Source organism: Eutrema salsugineum, unplaced genomic scaffold, assembly GCF_000478725.1.
Source record: "Eutrema salsugineum unplaced genomic scaffold, Eutsalg1_0 scaffold_3, whole genome shotgun sequence".
NCBI lineage: Eukaryota > Viridiplantae > Streptophyta > Magnoliopsida > Brassicales > Brassicaceae > Eutrema > Eutrema salsugineum.
Genome location: NW_006256756.1, coordinates 8,356,743 through 8,372,464, shown reverse-complemented (window position 1 = coordinate 8,372,464; position 15,722 = coordinate 8,356,743). Strand labels below are relative to the sequence as shown.

Below are 15,722 nucleotides of genomic sequence, written 5' to 3'. Positions count from 1 at the left end.
CTACCACAAAGACTCGATCTCGTCTTGGTGCACCATCAAAATTGACATCTCAAAAGCTTTCGACTCAGTTCAATGGTCTTTCTTCATTAATACGCTGACAGCTATGAACATTCCACAGCAATTTATTCATTGGATTCACCTCTGTATTAGCACAGCATTGTTCTCTATTCAAGTTAACGGCGAACTGGCAGGTTTTTTTAGAAGTGAGCGAGGCTTGAGGCAAGGGTGTGCATGAATGTGCCCTCAAAGCTTCTGGACCGAGCAACAGAGAATCGAGTGATTGGCTATCACCAAAGTGTAAGAACATTGGTCTTACTCATTTGAGCTTTGCGGATGATATCATGGTCGTAACCGAGGGGAAAATCTATTATGTGGAAAGAATAACAAGAATTTTTGAAAAAGTTCCCCTTTGACTCACGGCAGCTTCCGGTTCGCTATTTGGGTCTCCCTCTCTTAACTCGATGCATGACGATGCGGGACTACCTTCCTCTAATAGAGAAAATTAGAAGCTAGATCAGTACATGGACAAATCGCTTCTTGTCTTTTGCAGGAAGACTTCAGCTCATCAAATTGATAATTAACAGCTTAACTAACTTTTGGTTATCTGCGTTCAGGCTTCCCTCAGAATGTCTACGGGACATTGAGAAGTTATGTTCAGCTTTTCTCTGGTCTGGCCTGGTTTTAAATGCGAAGAAAGCCAAGATATCATGGAGTGTAGTGTGTAAGCCCATGAATGAAGGAGGCCTGGTCATACGACCTCTTAATGAGATAAACACAGTTAGCTGTTTGAAGTTAGTGTGGAGAACTGCATCATCTCATCCTTCTCTATGAGTATTTTGGATCAAGACCTACTTGATTAGACAAGGCTCCTTCTGGTCTGTGAATTCAAATTCAAATCAAGGGTCTTGGATGTGGAAAAGGATCTTAAAGTACAGGGGCATGGCAAAGCAATTATTCTAAGTCGAAGTAGGCACGGGAGAGAAAACCTCTTTCTGGTTCGAAGCTTGGTGATCTATGGGTCGTCTTATCGAAACTGTAGGACCGAGAGGGTGCATTGATATGGGGATACCACTACACTCAATGGTGTCGCAAGCTATGGTGAACCATCGCAGACACAACCATAGGAACGAACTGTTCAACCAAATGGAAACAAAGCTTGACGAACTCAGAGCCAGGCCGATAACACACCAGGCAGATGTTCCTCTATGGAAGAGTCATGATAAGACATTTAAGCAAGGATTTAATTCAAAGAAGACATGGGGCTTGATCCGGGAAGTCAGCCCGCAGCAGCCTTGGCACCATGGGATTTGGTTCAAAGACTCTACCTTGAAGTATTCTTTCTTGGCTTGGTTAGCGGTCCACAATTGTTATCAACGGGTGATTGTATGGTTTCATGGAACAAGGGGGCAATTACGGTTTGTAGCTTATGTCACGATCCCATGGAGATTCGAGACCATTTATTTTTCAGGTGCCGCTACTCTAGCGTGGTGTGGAATTCATTATGTTGAGGGCTCCTTGCTTCACAGTTCACTTCAGACTGGTCAGAGATCATCCCCATCTTCACTGCCTCTTAAAGCGATACTGTCAAAGATTTTCTGATTCGGTATGTATTCCAAGCAGCCATCAACAACCTTTGGAAGGAAAGGAACTCACATAGACATGCTGAAGACCATATATCAGCAGCTCGACTTGTCAAAATCATTGACAAACAGGTTCACAATCACATATCCACAATTCGGGAAAGAAGAAAGGCCAAATTTGAGAATGCTCTCTAAATTTTGTTCGAAGCACGAACATAGAAAATGTCGATGTAATTTTGTTTTCTAAACAATTCAGAAAATAGCTGCACTTGATGTAAAAATGATATTTTTGGTTTTGAATACATTTTACATTCAATTAAAAAAAAAACAAATCCAGTCTGGCACAAAAAAATTTATGCGATCAAATAAAATAAAAATGAATTATAGTGAAGGAAAAAGAAACAATGTCATATATAAATTTTGTGATAAATTTATAGCATACTAGGTACCTGTCCGCGGCGCGCAGACATAATTACTATACAAATTTTGTTATAATTTGATTATATCAAATTCTTTATTTAACATATTTTGTAATTTTTTTACCAGATTTAGGAAATTTTTATAATATATACGTGACATTCTTCGTTCTCAATAGTTGGAACTAAAATATTATATATCCATAAATCACGAAAATTTATTGGATTATTTATTATTCTAAATTGATTCATATAATCCACATCTTAACGTTATTTAACAATCGTCTACATTTATAAATAGATATATATCGTAATATAAGAAGTACTATATTAAACGATAACCAAATGCAAAATATTTATTATTCTAAATTAATTCATATAGCTCACGTATTAACGTTATTTAACAATCATTTACATTTATAAATATATATATATATATATATAATGTAATATAAGAAGTACTATATTAAATGTCTATACTGTATAACTTTAGTGGATATATATAACATAATATAAAAAGTACTATATTAAATGATAACCAAATGGAAAGGAAAATATAATAAAAGAAATATCAAATAAAATAGAAAGATTCGACATAACATAATATAAAAAGCTTTATTATGAGAAAAAAAGCAATATAGTTTATACAATGATATTATGAGGACATAACTCCATTAAGTCTTGTTGCATGAAATTTAAAGAGATAAAAATTAAAACTCCATCATAATCAAACGATTTTGTTCAGGGGTCATTTTTGTGCTTGTTCCAACTTGCGTCTCCGTCATGTTAAACTTATTTCGAATCCTGAAAGCTTAAGAGACACATATGTATTTAAAGGTTATTGTATATATAAAATATTCTTAATATCATTGTCGGATTACTTATTTTCTCTTGAAAATCAGGACATCATCAGTAGTAAGACCAAAGAGGAGGCGGGAAAAACCAATTGCTTCATGAGCATGGATAGTTATTTCATCTATATACATAAAACGATCAGTAAGAACTATACATGCAAAATAAAACATTTATGAAATTAATGAAGATAATAATGGCATATGCTTCATGACCTAAACCTTCTTTTTTCTTTATGCTCCAATCGGTTAAAACACAAACTGCAAGAGGACCAGTGAATCCTTTGCTTCTTTCTTTGCTGTCAGCAGCAAATTCCCCGTGTGCGATACATTTCAATTTCAAATCCTTTCGATTTAAACAATAAAAGTTACAAACTTTATTACCAAGTCATAGTGATCATGAAAAAAATATTGCTTACTCGAGATCTCTAATGATGAAAGTTATTTTCTGAACAGTATCTCCATCAAGATTGTCCTCGGTTACGATGTCGCTAACATCTTCCATCACACCAATGAGATTTAAAAATCAATCATGATAAATTTCATAGTTATTATATATAGATAATTATCATAAATGAAGTTCACATAAATTTTTATATATATATGTACAATTATAAAAACAAAAACTTTATAAGGAATGCTAAAAGATAATCTTACCAACAGGGTATAACTGAGCATAAGGAACTCTGTAGATCTCACTGAAAAGGATAAATTTTATGAAGGGATCCACTGTCAATGGTCATAGAGATGATACTTTTGTCTTGGTAGTGAGAATGATCTGATAATTGTGTCTTGTGGTCCTTCCCTCGTTCTTCCACTCAGATGGTATCAAGCCGAATCTAGACAATTCAAGCCAATACCCTTCAGGCCCAACACGACTAAAATATGGGAGGAAGAGGTTACCACATGAAGCATTAATACTGCAACCCTATATACATTGAAATTCGAAGAGAGATCAAACAAACAATAAATATAAATAAAAGACTTATATGTTTGTGTTATATAATACTTACATTTTCGTCGACTAAAATGAAGTTCATGCCTGGTAAGCCTTGTCGATCAGGTTTGTTCCATCTTTTCAAAACTTTGACACGGATTTTCCAATCTCGTCTCCATCCATGCAACTCATCAACAAAGTGATATGCAGCCATAGGGAAAGTTTTTTTTAAAAGGAAAAGAAAGGATCGCGGAAAAAGATTGCTTTGTTGTTAGTTTTTATTGAGGAAGAAGATTTGCATGTATAGAAATGAGGATATATATAACGTCTAGTCAACATTTAAACAGTTGTAGATATTTAAGGGAGAGGATTCGGTGAGTCGATGCCTTTTACATCTTTTCATAATTTATAAATGTTCAATATTTTAAAAGTTGCAACTTATGATGAAGATTGTAGAGATTTTATTAGTTATTGCGGTTTATATGTTAGTAAATGAAGTGCTGAAAGTTGTTTTAACACAAAAATATTGGGCCCATATGGTGTATATAATTTGAGTGCAACATAATTAACCGTTTATATCAAACCAATTCAGGTTTTCTATTATATTAACTGGTTTAAATTATTTTATTAAAATTTTGGACCCTTATCGTAATGCTTGGAATTGAATTTAAAATTGTTAAAGACTATACTCTTTACAAATTTCTCTATAACTTGCTAAAATAAATTTTTTTTTGATATGCTTTTAAACGACACATCACATTTAAAATAACACAAAACATAAAATAAAAATAGGAAAAAACAAACGATACTAAATCCTTGATGAAAGAAACTATAATAAGTTTCCATTTGGAAAAAAATTTATAATAAAATTCGTAAGACTTGACGGATGCGCATCATATATATTTGACTAATATAAATCAAATCTATTTATAAGTTTAGTGATATGTGTCATTTTTTAAAAAATTATTTGATACATGTTAATTAAATGCATCCTTATAGTTATAAATAACATTTAATTTTATATGACCGTTAAATAGTGAACCTAATTATAATAGTCATCATATAACGATTGGTATTTTTGAAGGTAGAATTAACTGGTGCCTTAATGATACACTTGTTCGTTATCATCTATAAAATGACGAAACGATAAAAAATTTTATTAAACAGAGAAAATATTTTTTAAACTGAAAACTTCACAATACAACCATCTTCTCGTTTCTGATCAACTAAAAAATGTCTCCATGTGAACGTATCCGTGAACTGGATTTAACTTCAGAGAGTTCTTGCATATGCATTCAGGTTATCAAAATTATCATCGGATACAACGGTTCCAATGCATAAAAAATGCTTCTCTTGGCGGATGAACATGTAAGTACATAATTGCAATACCATATATTTTAACGAAACGGTTATCTAACTTTTTATATATTTTGGTCAAAGGATGATAGAATTGTAGCAACAATGCCCAGTAATTTAGTGGATCAGTACAGTAACCAAATTTCTGAAAGAAATTGGTATTTTATTCGTAATTTTGGCGTCATACATGATCTACGTTCATCAGCTGAAGTCTTCAACAAATATTAATTGTGTTTCAACGAACATACTCGCATCCAAGAAACATCATCAGTTCTTAAAGATCATCTATATTCATTCATATCGTTCAGTGAAATATTCAATACTCCATCTACACGCTCAAGGAAGGATTGGTATGTTTCGTATACAATTTGATCGTGTTGTTTTAGACTTATTTAGTATTTAGATCTAACCATATTGATAAATTTTATTTTGTAGTTGACATGATCGGAAGAATTATCAAAGTTTGTAAATTAAGCGAGCATGCCGGGAAGAAATATGGAAGATGCCATGTTGATTCACAGAAATGCATCAAGTTTACTCTTAGAAGTTTTGAGTAAGTAAATATGTCAGATTTTTTTAAAAAAAAAAATACACGAACTTAATTTTTTGTATTAGGGAATATTAGTTAAAGTTTTTGAGTGACCATTTGTTTATGTTCATAGATGTGTCAATATCAAATGTGTGGCATTTGGCAAAGATGCTATTGATTTCGCAGCACTCTGGCTAAATATTGAGATGCGGCGCGGGCATACTTTAGAATTTTATACAAAATAACATACTGCATTTATAGATAATTAGCTTGTTCAATTATTCATTTTTTTAAATTCACTACTCTTTATATTTTTATTGAATTATTTTGAAATTAAAAATTCTAAAGACTTCTATAAACATTCGTTATAAATCACTTATATAAATTTTATTTTTAACCGATGCTCAATTGACATAATTTTATTAAATATACATAAAACGTAAAGTAAAAATAGAAAAATAAATGGTATTAGGTCCTTAATGAAAGAAATATTAATAAGTTTTCCTTTTTAGTATACTCTCTAAGCCTGAGCATCTTGAATAAGCTTTTTGAGGCGGTAACTTCAGGGAATGCAGGGTTCAACAAAATTGTACTGCATTTGAAGGGTGTTGTAATAATCCAAACTTCATACATTTGGATGACCTTCACAAACCTCAACACACAGATGATCACATGTTTATTGGTTGATATAAATATAAGTGATTTTTCAACTACATATATCACTTTTTTAAAAAAATAATAAACATTTTGTATTAATCTATTGAATTTTTAAAAATTTAATTTGTAGATAAGATTAGATAATATGTCTTCAATTGTTGGCCACTTCTCTGCAACATCTCCACACACCTTGGACTTGAAATATTAGAAGAAATACTAGAATATAGGTAATATGTTGATACACAAAATAAATAATTATTGGGCTTAAATAAGAATAATATCAGAACTACATCATTAAATAATAAACCCAATTTATTGGAATCAATGAATACCAACAAAAAAGTGTTGATCAAAAACCTTTTTAAGAAAATCAAAATCAAGTAATAAAAGAATCTATAGAAAAATAACATGAAAATGCATAATATTACCATAAAGAAACTTCTTTAGAATATGATTTAGATCTGTTTATGTATTAATTTTGATCGTTAAACACACATATGAATTTGATATAGCTATATATACATTTAATATTTTATGACCATTAAAAGCTAATCTAAATCTTAATAATTCTCATACAACGATTGGTACTCTTAAAAGTAATTGGAGTCTTAGTGATATATATGTAAGTTATCATCTATAAAATAGTGAAATGATACAATTTTACAAAAAATAGAGAAAATTTAGAACTCAGAATTTCACAATATACAACCGTCTTTTCGTATCCGATCAACAGAAAAATGTTACCTGTGAACGAATTTCCGAACTGGATTTAACATCTGAAAGATCGTGCATATGCATTCAAGTTATTAAAGATATCATTGAAGACATTGGTTCTAGTGTCTCTCCAAGAAAGCTTCTTCTTGCTGATGAACATGTCAGTATAAAAAAAGAAAACTATATTACTTATTTTTAAATTCACTATCTAACTTGATCATATATTTTGGTTAAAGGGCAACATAATTGTTGCTATGATTCCTAGTAGTTTAGTGGATCAGTATGATAGCTAGTTTTTCGAGGGAAGCTGATATTAGTTCGTAATTTTAGCATCATTCCTCAACTAAGATCATCAAATACACTCTTAAATAAATATCATGTATGTATAAACGAAGATACTCATATCCAAGTAATATCATAAAAGTCTGAAGACCATGTCTATTCACTAATGTAAATTTATTAATACTTTTTTTTTGAAAAAATTATTAATGTGATTTTTTATGTGAGAAATACGAAATTATAATTATCTATTGAATTTTTAAATAATTAATTGGTACATAATCATTACAAAAGAAGTTAGAAAGGTAAACTTAAAATTTTATAAGATTATAAAAACTATTTAATTTATTTTACAGAATGTTTACATTGTCTTCTTACACTTTTTCCAACTTTCTCATCTTCTTATCCTTATTTCTTTTTGTTTTTCGTGATATCCTTATTTCGTTTTGTTTTCCTTTTGTTTATATATTGTTTTCTTACACAAATACTATAATAGATTACAAAATGTATTTAAACGCAGACGCTATTTCCATATTCACGTACATATCAGCATCTCATATAACATTTCACCTGATTCTTGGCTTATCTAGTAAAGCCCTCATATTTTCCTTCATCGTCAGCACTCGCCTTTGTTGTCTCCTGTTTTTATTCTTTAACTTTACAAAATGATATTCAAATGTAAACAATGAATTTAAAAGCATAGACCCCGGCCTCCTCCCCCTGTCTATGAAAACAACAATGAAATTAGTATTAAAACCCTTAAAAACTGATATCTTACAGCATCTTCAATCTTCTTGTGTTGTATAAGCAATCTTAAGGGTCAGTACACAGACGTTGTCCACAGGTTATGTTCAATTTGATCAATTAACTCAAAAAGACCAAACCTTGAGTTCACTTCAAGTGTATCTTTTTTGTCATTATCGGTAGTTCCTTGTAATTAAAGTTTTCTCTTTGTTCTCTACAGCTAAGCAGTCTAACAATAACTTTATGAAAGAAATCCCAGTAAATTAAACCAAACCAAAGCCAGATAGTGTATGCATTAGTTGTGTTATTCCGACAAAAAAAAAAAGATTACTGGATTAAAAACCGACTTGTATTTTATTAATGTTTGGAATGATTTTATTCATCTATATTTAAAACACACACTATACGTCTCTCAAAATCAGAAAAAGTGAAAACCAGTAATCTATAGAAAAACCTATATTTATGGCTGCTGTTTGTTTTGAAACTGGTATGGCCTTCGATGATCTAATAACTCATGTCTAAAGATATTTTCTGTTAGAACAAAAGAAAAAGACAAAAGAAAAATTAAATAGATAAACAAAGAAAGAGAAACAAATAAATCTTCTGGCATACAAAGAAAGAGATCGAGATAATCTCCTTTAAAATTCTTATGACTGATATTTGTCTCTCTTATAATTAAATTTGGTTAGTGAAATAGATTTCTCTATCTATATTGGTTTGTGTAACTGTAAAGTGTTTCTAAGGAATGGTATAAAAAATGGAGTCTGAAACGAATAGAACAAGTCATAGATATGATGAACACAGAGGTTCAAAGAGTAAACTATCGATTGATCAAAAGAATTCCAAAACTCTTAAAAAAAACTCTCCTTTTTAATCTAATTATTAGAGTTTCTCAGAGCTCAAAAGATAATATAAAAATCTAAACCATATATAGATAACAAAAATATAGCAAATCAAAGTGTGGGCAAATCAAGAACAAAGCAAATCTGGTACATAGATCATAACCTCTCTTTCGTATATAATCATCAAGATCACAACAATACGTACTCCTCCTTATCATCTTCTTGTTCTTATTCTTGTTCTCATTCTTTGATTGTGTAGATTAGACCACAAAATTGGAAAGCTAAACAAAAAATCAGATAACAGTGATGATTTATTTAAAACGAAATAACAAACACTACTCAGAGGACAATAAACAAATTGAAAAAAATACTTAGATGACTTAAGAATTACCTTCACCTTAATAGTTGTATCCTTCTCCTTTCTTGTCTTGTTTTTGCTCTTCTTTGCCGTATACATTAAACATTTTTTAAAAATGTAGACAACTACAATGAACCTAAAGATATGACACGCTCATACTATGTATCTTCTTCTTCTTGAAATAAAAAGGGAAATAATTACATGATGCTTATGATTTATTTAGCTAAAGCTAGTATTGAATGTACACATATACTACATTGATGCCCTTCGTTGTGGAACTTCATCTCGAAAACCATCTCTTGGTTTTTCTGGCTTGTTTTTCGTTTTTACTCCTGGCCAAAAAGAATAGTCAATCATCAAAACAAACCACTTCAAAATCAGCACAATTAAAATAAAGAATCAACTTCTGCTGTCTTGATTATAGTTGTTGCCATATCCGGTATATGTCACGTTGTTTTGCCACCGACCATTTTCTATTTTATGTATATGTGTCAGTATAATAAAATTCATATTACAATAGGAGATATCAAACTGAACACAAAAACCTAAAGCATATATCTAACCATCTTGATCTCGATCAAAATCGATTTCAAACTCTCCTAGTACCTGAAGTAGATCAGCTTATATTTGAAAAAATTATATAAATAAATTATCAACTAAAAAGGCATAACAAAACACGAAATATATGAAAATATAACAATGTGAAAAAGAGATACCCATATGTTTTGAATTGAGATGGTGCAGATTACGCAACTCCGTCTTCCTCCAAATCTTTCCTAGGCATAACAAAACACAAAATCTATGAAAATATGATAATGAAAAAAAGAGATACCCATTTGTTTCGAATTGAGATGGTGCATATTACGCAATCTGTCTTCCTCAAATTCTTTCCTATGAATATTACCTTCATCTGATGTACAAACAAAATCCAACAAAAAGAACATAGAAGTAGACCAAACGATTGTATAACAAAGGAATTACCTTCTCTTCTTTGAGTTCTCTTCACCGTCTTCCTCTTTTTCTTTGAGGATATAACATGCTTTTGAAAATTATAACAAACAATTAGATGATGGTGAGGAATTATTTATCTATAATGATTTATAGAACATAAATATCAGAACTGAACAACTTAAAAAACATATCGAATAATCAAATAGACAACACAATAAGACCACAACAATAGTAAAAAAATACCGATTAAATATTCAAATAACACCAAACCAAACGAAAACTTACCTAACAATATGCTGCGAAGCCCAAAATTGTGATCATACTTTTCGATGGATTCAAAATGCCATATCTAGAAGAACACATAGTTAAATTAGTCTGTAAGCAAAGGAACATATCGGAAATAGCACCAAAAAAAACTAAAAAAACCACGTAGAGTAACCAATCGCAATAACCCTAGAACAAAACGTAAAAAAATAATAGTATATGAATATGAGCAGAGGCAGAAAATATTTATTTATATAGAAAACGATTTAAGGTTTCTTTATAATTATCATTAATATGGGCTTGGGCTCACTTTTCTCTAGATCTGATCCACGATTGGTTAAAAATATTGATTTAGAAAGAAAAAAATTTAGGGAAAAAACACGATTAAATTAGTCTAAGATTCGAACTTGCTACCTATGAGATAAGAATTCATGTCAATAACCATTGTAGTTTGTGTTATTTTTATGTTAACCAATCAGCATTTAAATATATATTTTTATTGTCGACAAAAAATGATATTATGCCATTTATTTTGTTGTGTATTAATTATGAAATATTTCATTTTAATCAGATTTTATTTTTAATTGCAGAATAATCAACTGACCAATCAGAATAGAGTATTTTTATTAATGATATAAGTGTAATTTAACACCTTCCATCAAAATGATAGAAATAATAATAATAATTAATTAACATCAACCAATCAAAATATAACATCAGCAGACCAATCAGAATATAATGATTTCATAAATCAAAACAACATCAAAAGATGTACATTGAACCACATTTCAAATCACTTTACAAATAATACTATAATAGATTTTGGTTTAGAAATTTAGATTTAATTAAAATCTCAAATTTTTGAAGAAAACGACGGCGTTATAGAAGCGGTCATATACTATGGTTTTCGGTTTTCTCCTTGAACTCTTTCACTAGCAGAAAAAAAGAAAAGCGAAAAAGCTTCACCTTTTTGACCTTTTTACTCGTCTCGTCTCTTTGTACCATAGCCGTCGCAAAAGCCCTAATTCGATCTTGAATCCTGGAAATCAAGGATGGAACGACACAGCTATATGCCTCCGGAACCGTCACCACCTCCGAAACCCTATAAAATCCTCAACTCCCTACAACAATCCCCTAGCAGGTGTTATGATGTGGATCGCACCTCTGCGGAATGCTCTGTGGATAGTATAAAAGCGCCGCTTTTCAAGAGTACTGTGATTGCCAACATTGAGCGGCATTTGGAGAGTACTGTGAATGCCAACATCGAGAACCAAGAGATCATATCAGGTCGACAGATAGCCCTAAACGACGTCTACATATGCTACGGAGTAGGTGGAGGAGGGGATATTGTGATTCGAAATAGAAACAATGTTTGGTTTCTTTGCTCAAAGGCCATTCACAGAGAGTTACGGACATGGCATTCTTTTCCGAGAAAGTTCACCGGTTGGCTAGGTATTGCTTTTTAGACCTCTAGATTTGGTTCTCTACCCTGTGTGTTTCTAGTCTACTCTGTTGGTTGGTTTGTAGTTTGTTTTGACCACTTTTCTATGGTAACAGCACTTCTTCACATGGAGAGGTCATTGTATGGGACATCACTGAAGGGGGCTCTAGCTCGGGTTTTAATGGCATCATCTCTAAGAAAGTCCTAAATCTCTGTATACTACTCCCACATACGGAAAATCGAATCAATCTTTCTGGAAAACGACGTATTTGCTGGCACTGCAATAATAAGGTAACAAACTTAGTTTGAGTTTATACCTTCAGAACACTAACTATTGAGCAAGCTTATCTCACGAGTTTGAATAAGAAGACAGTAGTTTTGCGCTAAGACCATCTCTAAACATCTCCAACAATCAATAGGACTTAGAATCAGACCATTTACACACTTTCAATGTAGACTAATTTATACCCACAGGCCGCTGCCTTCTTTTCACAAATCTTTTCACATATTGCCTCCATATATGTTTTTTTTTTTTTTTTCAGGACATTTTGGTGGTTTTAGTTGATTATTATATCCTGCAAATCGACATTACCAAATTTGGGGGAAATGGAGCTGAGACACGTCTCGAATGCAACCTCAGTGTGCCTAGCGACGTTGTTCAGATTGTGGGTAGACACGATGGACTATATACCGACTTGACTATGTGTGAGTTAAGTACCAATAAAGCCCTGATGATTTCTTCCATTGTCAACGGATATATTTCTATATGGAGAGATGATATGTCAAAAAGGGTGCCAAAAGAAGTTTCTTCATTCCTCGCTGATGAGGGCGGTGTATGGACTGTTTCCTTTGTGAAATTTAAAGACCGACCAGCACACAGCGTAATCCTCACCGGAGATTCTCTGAATCATAAAATTAAGGTCTTCATCACAAATAATGCTACCGGCTGGCTCCTTCCTAACCTAGAGAACTGGTCGTGCGTCCAAACAGTTACCCTTAATGATCCATATGTTGATCTTTTCTGTCTCGATGCTGAATCAGTGAGGCAATACACATTACTCAGATATAACATTCCGCCAAGACATGTGATACTGGCCTCTGCATCGGATCCTGCAACAGAGCACATGAAATCTTCAAGGAAAGATGTTCTCAAGTCCCGTGGAGAAGAGCAGCTCAATGTAACATGTAAGATTCTTAATTTTTGATTTTGTGATACTTTCTGTTTGTTTTCTAATTCTTGTTCTTTACTGACTTGGTTTATACATGTTGTTCTTTAAGTGACCCCTGCAACGGATGCTATTGGGGATACTATTCGTGATGCTATTTGGCATGGTTTTCGGGATGCCGTGGAGTTTAAAATAATACAAAGTTTTGAGAAGATATGGCAATCCATCTTCAAGCAATTGCATTCCATGCTTTCCAAGGGGATTGCAAAGCATATGGAAGCTTTAAGGAAAGATCTGCATCCCAAATCAGGAAAGGGGGAACAAAAGGCAGTTCAAGACCATAACGCCATCCTGAACCAGAATGAGGATCCCTCTAAAGACTCCTCTGATTCTAGTAAGCTCTTTGATTTTTTAATTGTTTTAGTTTTAGTTAGGATTGTGATATTTTAAACTGTCTGTTCTCTACTTGTTATTTATTAACTTGTCTTGTTTTCTTCATTTTGGTTTAACCTATTGTGTCTTTAATTGCAGATGAAGAGACAATGAACGAGCTGATGCGAATCCACAAGAGATTTAAAGATCATATTGAGAATGGACCCAAGGACGATACTGCTGAGCTGATCACTATGGAGAAGACAGTGAGATCTCTATGTCATGATTTTTTGGATTTTTGTTTAGATTAGAGAAATAATTAGACTCTATATAAGACGCTTGATTAGTCCGTTTAAATCTTTGTGATATTTTCAGTTTCTTTAAGGTTAATTACCTACGGTGAAAGTCTCTCGCAAAGAATTTCTATTATTCTTCGTCTGCGTAAATAGGTTTTATTCTGCCATTCAAATGATTTTTAAATTTACAAGTAAATCCGAAGTGATTTGAGCTGTTGATTAATGAAATCTTTATGTTCTAATTGGTCTGTTATATTTTGATTGGTTGATATAAATTAATTATTATTTTTTTTTGTTGTTTTAGTGGAATGTGTTACATTACACTTATGTCATTAATGAAAATACTCTATTCTGATTGGTCAGTTGATTATTCTGCAATTAAAAAGAAAATCTGATTAAAAAAAAATATTTCATAATTAATACACAACAAAACATGGAGTAGAGGTCACAAAAAATATATATGGCATAATACTATTTTTTTGTCGATAATAAAAATATATATTTAACTGCTGATTAGTTAACAAAAAAATAACACAAACTACAATGGTTAGTGACCCGAACTCATATCTCATAGGTAGCAAGTTCGAATCTTAGACTAATTTAATTGTGTTTTTTTTTCTAAATTTCTTTCTTTTTAAATCAATTTTTTTAACCAATCGGGAGCACAAGCCCATGTTTGTGATAATTATAAAGAAATAGTTGATCACACCAATAATGAACAAATAAATAAGGAAACACAAACCTGGAATCGTTTTCTATATAAATAAATATTTTCTGCCTCCGTTTATATTCATTTACTTTTTTTGTTTTATGTTTTGTTCTAGGATTTTGGTGATTGGTTACTCTACGTGGAAATACAGAAACATTATACATACCTTCCAATATATCATTTACACTGAATGAGATGGTATCTGTGTTGGTTAGGTGCTTTGTCCGTTCAGCGAAAGCTCACGGGTTCGAGTCATGGAGTTAGATTTTTTTTAATTTTTATATTTTTGTTACAATTCAATGTTTGGAAATAATTTTTATTTACTAAATATTTTGCAAACGAAAATATGTCATAATTTCCTTTGTTATTATCCAGAATAGAATCTTTACATTTTTTATAGTTAATAACTATAAAACTCATGGGAAGATAATATCGTATATAGAACAAGAATTACCTTTTAGTATTTTTCATTAAAAAATAAACCCTAGGTTGTTTACACGTATAAATATGAGTGTTTTAAATATTTTGCAAACGGAAATATGCCATAATTTCCTTTGTTATTATTTAGAATAGAATCTTTACATTTTTTATAGTTAATAACTATAAAACTCATGAGAAGATAATATCGTATATAGAACAAAAATTACCTTTTAGTATTTTTCATAAAAAAATAAACCCTAGGTTGTTTACACGTATAAATATGAATGTTTTAAAACAATCGTCTCATAATTTACAGTTTAGTTCCTCTGTTAGAGTTCCGTGTTTATTTTGCTAGGGTTTTTATAATAGCATTAACTTTTTGGATCTCTTTAGAAAAGATTCATCATGCTTGTCTATTTGCATGCAAACCTAATCATGTATTCGTCTAAGTACAGCTTTGATCATACATCAAAAGTCATGATTACTTGAAAAGTTTTGTCTACTGCTTCGGGTATATATCTAGCTCTCCTCAAATTAATAATAATGTATATGCTCTCTACGTTTTTAATGATTCTAAATTTTTTTTCGTCCATAGGTTTTGATAACCAGGCTTATGCTCGCGAGTTAAGATCTATGTTGAATTCATATCGCCAGGATATGGATCAAAAAGAGATATCTGATTATCGTTACGTAACTCCATATGTTTTCGTCAATATCACAAAAAAATTTGTTTTGCCTTTTTAGGTTATTCATGCAAGTTATAATACTTATTAGTAATTATTTTTTATTTTTAGGTTATCCATGCAAGTTACTTATGGATCTTGCTATCGACGAAGGGAC

The 15,722-nt window shown here is 31.5% G+C and overlaps 1 protein-coding gene and 1 pseudogene across 1 annotated transcript; both read left to right on the top strand.

Moving 5' to 3' along the window:
- The first annotated feature begins 231 nt into the window (after positions 1-231).
- On the top strand, positions 232-1,599 carry LOC112085354 (annotated as a pseudogene).
- A 9,830-nt stretch (positions 1,600-11,429) lies between these two features.
- On the top strand, positions 11,430-13,849 carry LOC112085199. The gene is made up of 5 exons (XM_024154297.1): positions 11,430-11,930; positions 12,036-12,210; positions 12,462-13,104; positions 13,198-13,479; positions 13,617-13,849. Exons 1-5 carry the CDS (start codon positions 11,893-11,895, stop codon positions 13,766-13,768), a joined length of 1,290 nt encoding a protein of 429 aa, XP_024010065.1. The 5' UTR covers positions 11,430-11,892; the 3' UTR covers positions 13,769-13,849.
- The last annotated feature ends 1,873 nt before the right edge of the window (positions 13,850-15,722 follow it).

What these genes read in the sequence shown, in the direction of transcription:
- LOC112085199 (XM_024154297.1), top strand. Translation starts at nt 11,893, where the DNA reads ATGGCATTCTTTTCCGAGAAAGTTCACCGGTTGGCTAG. An exon ending in GCTGGCACTGCAATAATAAG is followed by an intron (nt 12,211 to 12,461) that starts GTAACAAACTTA and finishes TTTTTTTTTCAG; the next exon opens with GACATTTTGGTGGTTTTAGT. An exon ending in AGAGCAGCTCAATGTAACAT is followed by an intron (nt 13,105 to 13,197) that starts GTAAGATTCTTA and finishes TTGTTCTTTAAG; the next exon opens with TGACCCCTGCAACGGATGCT.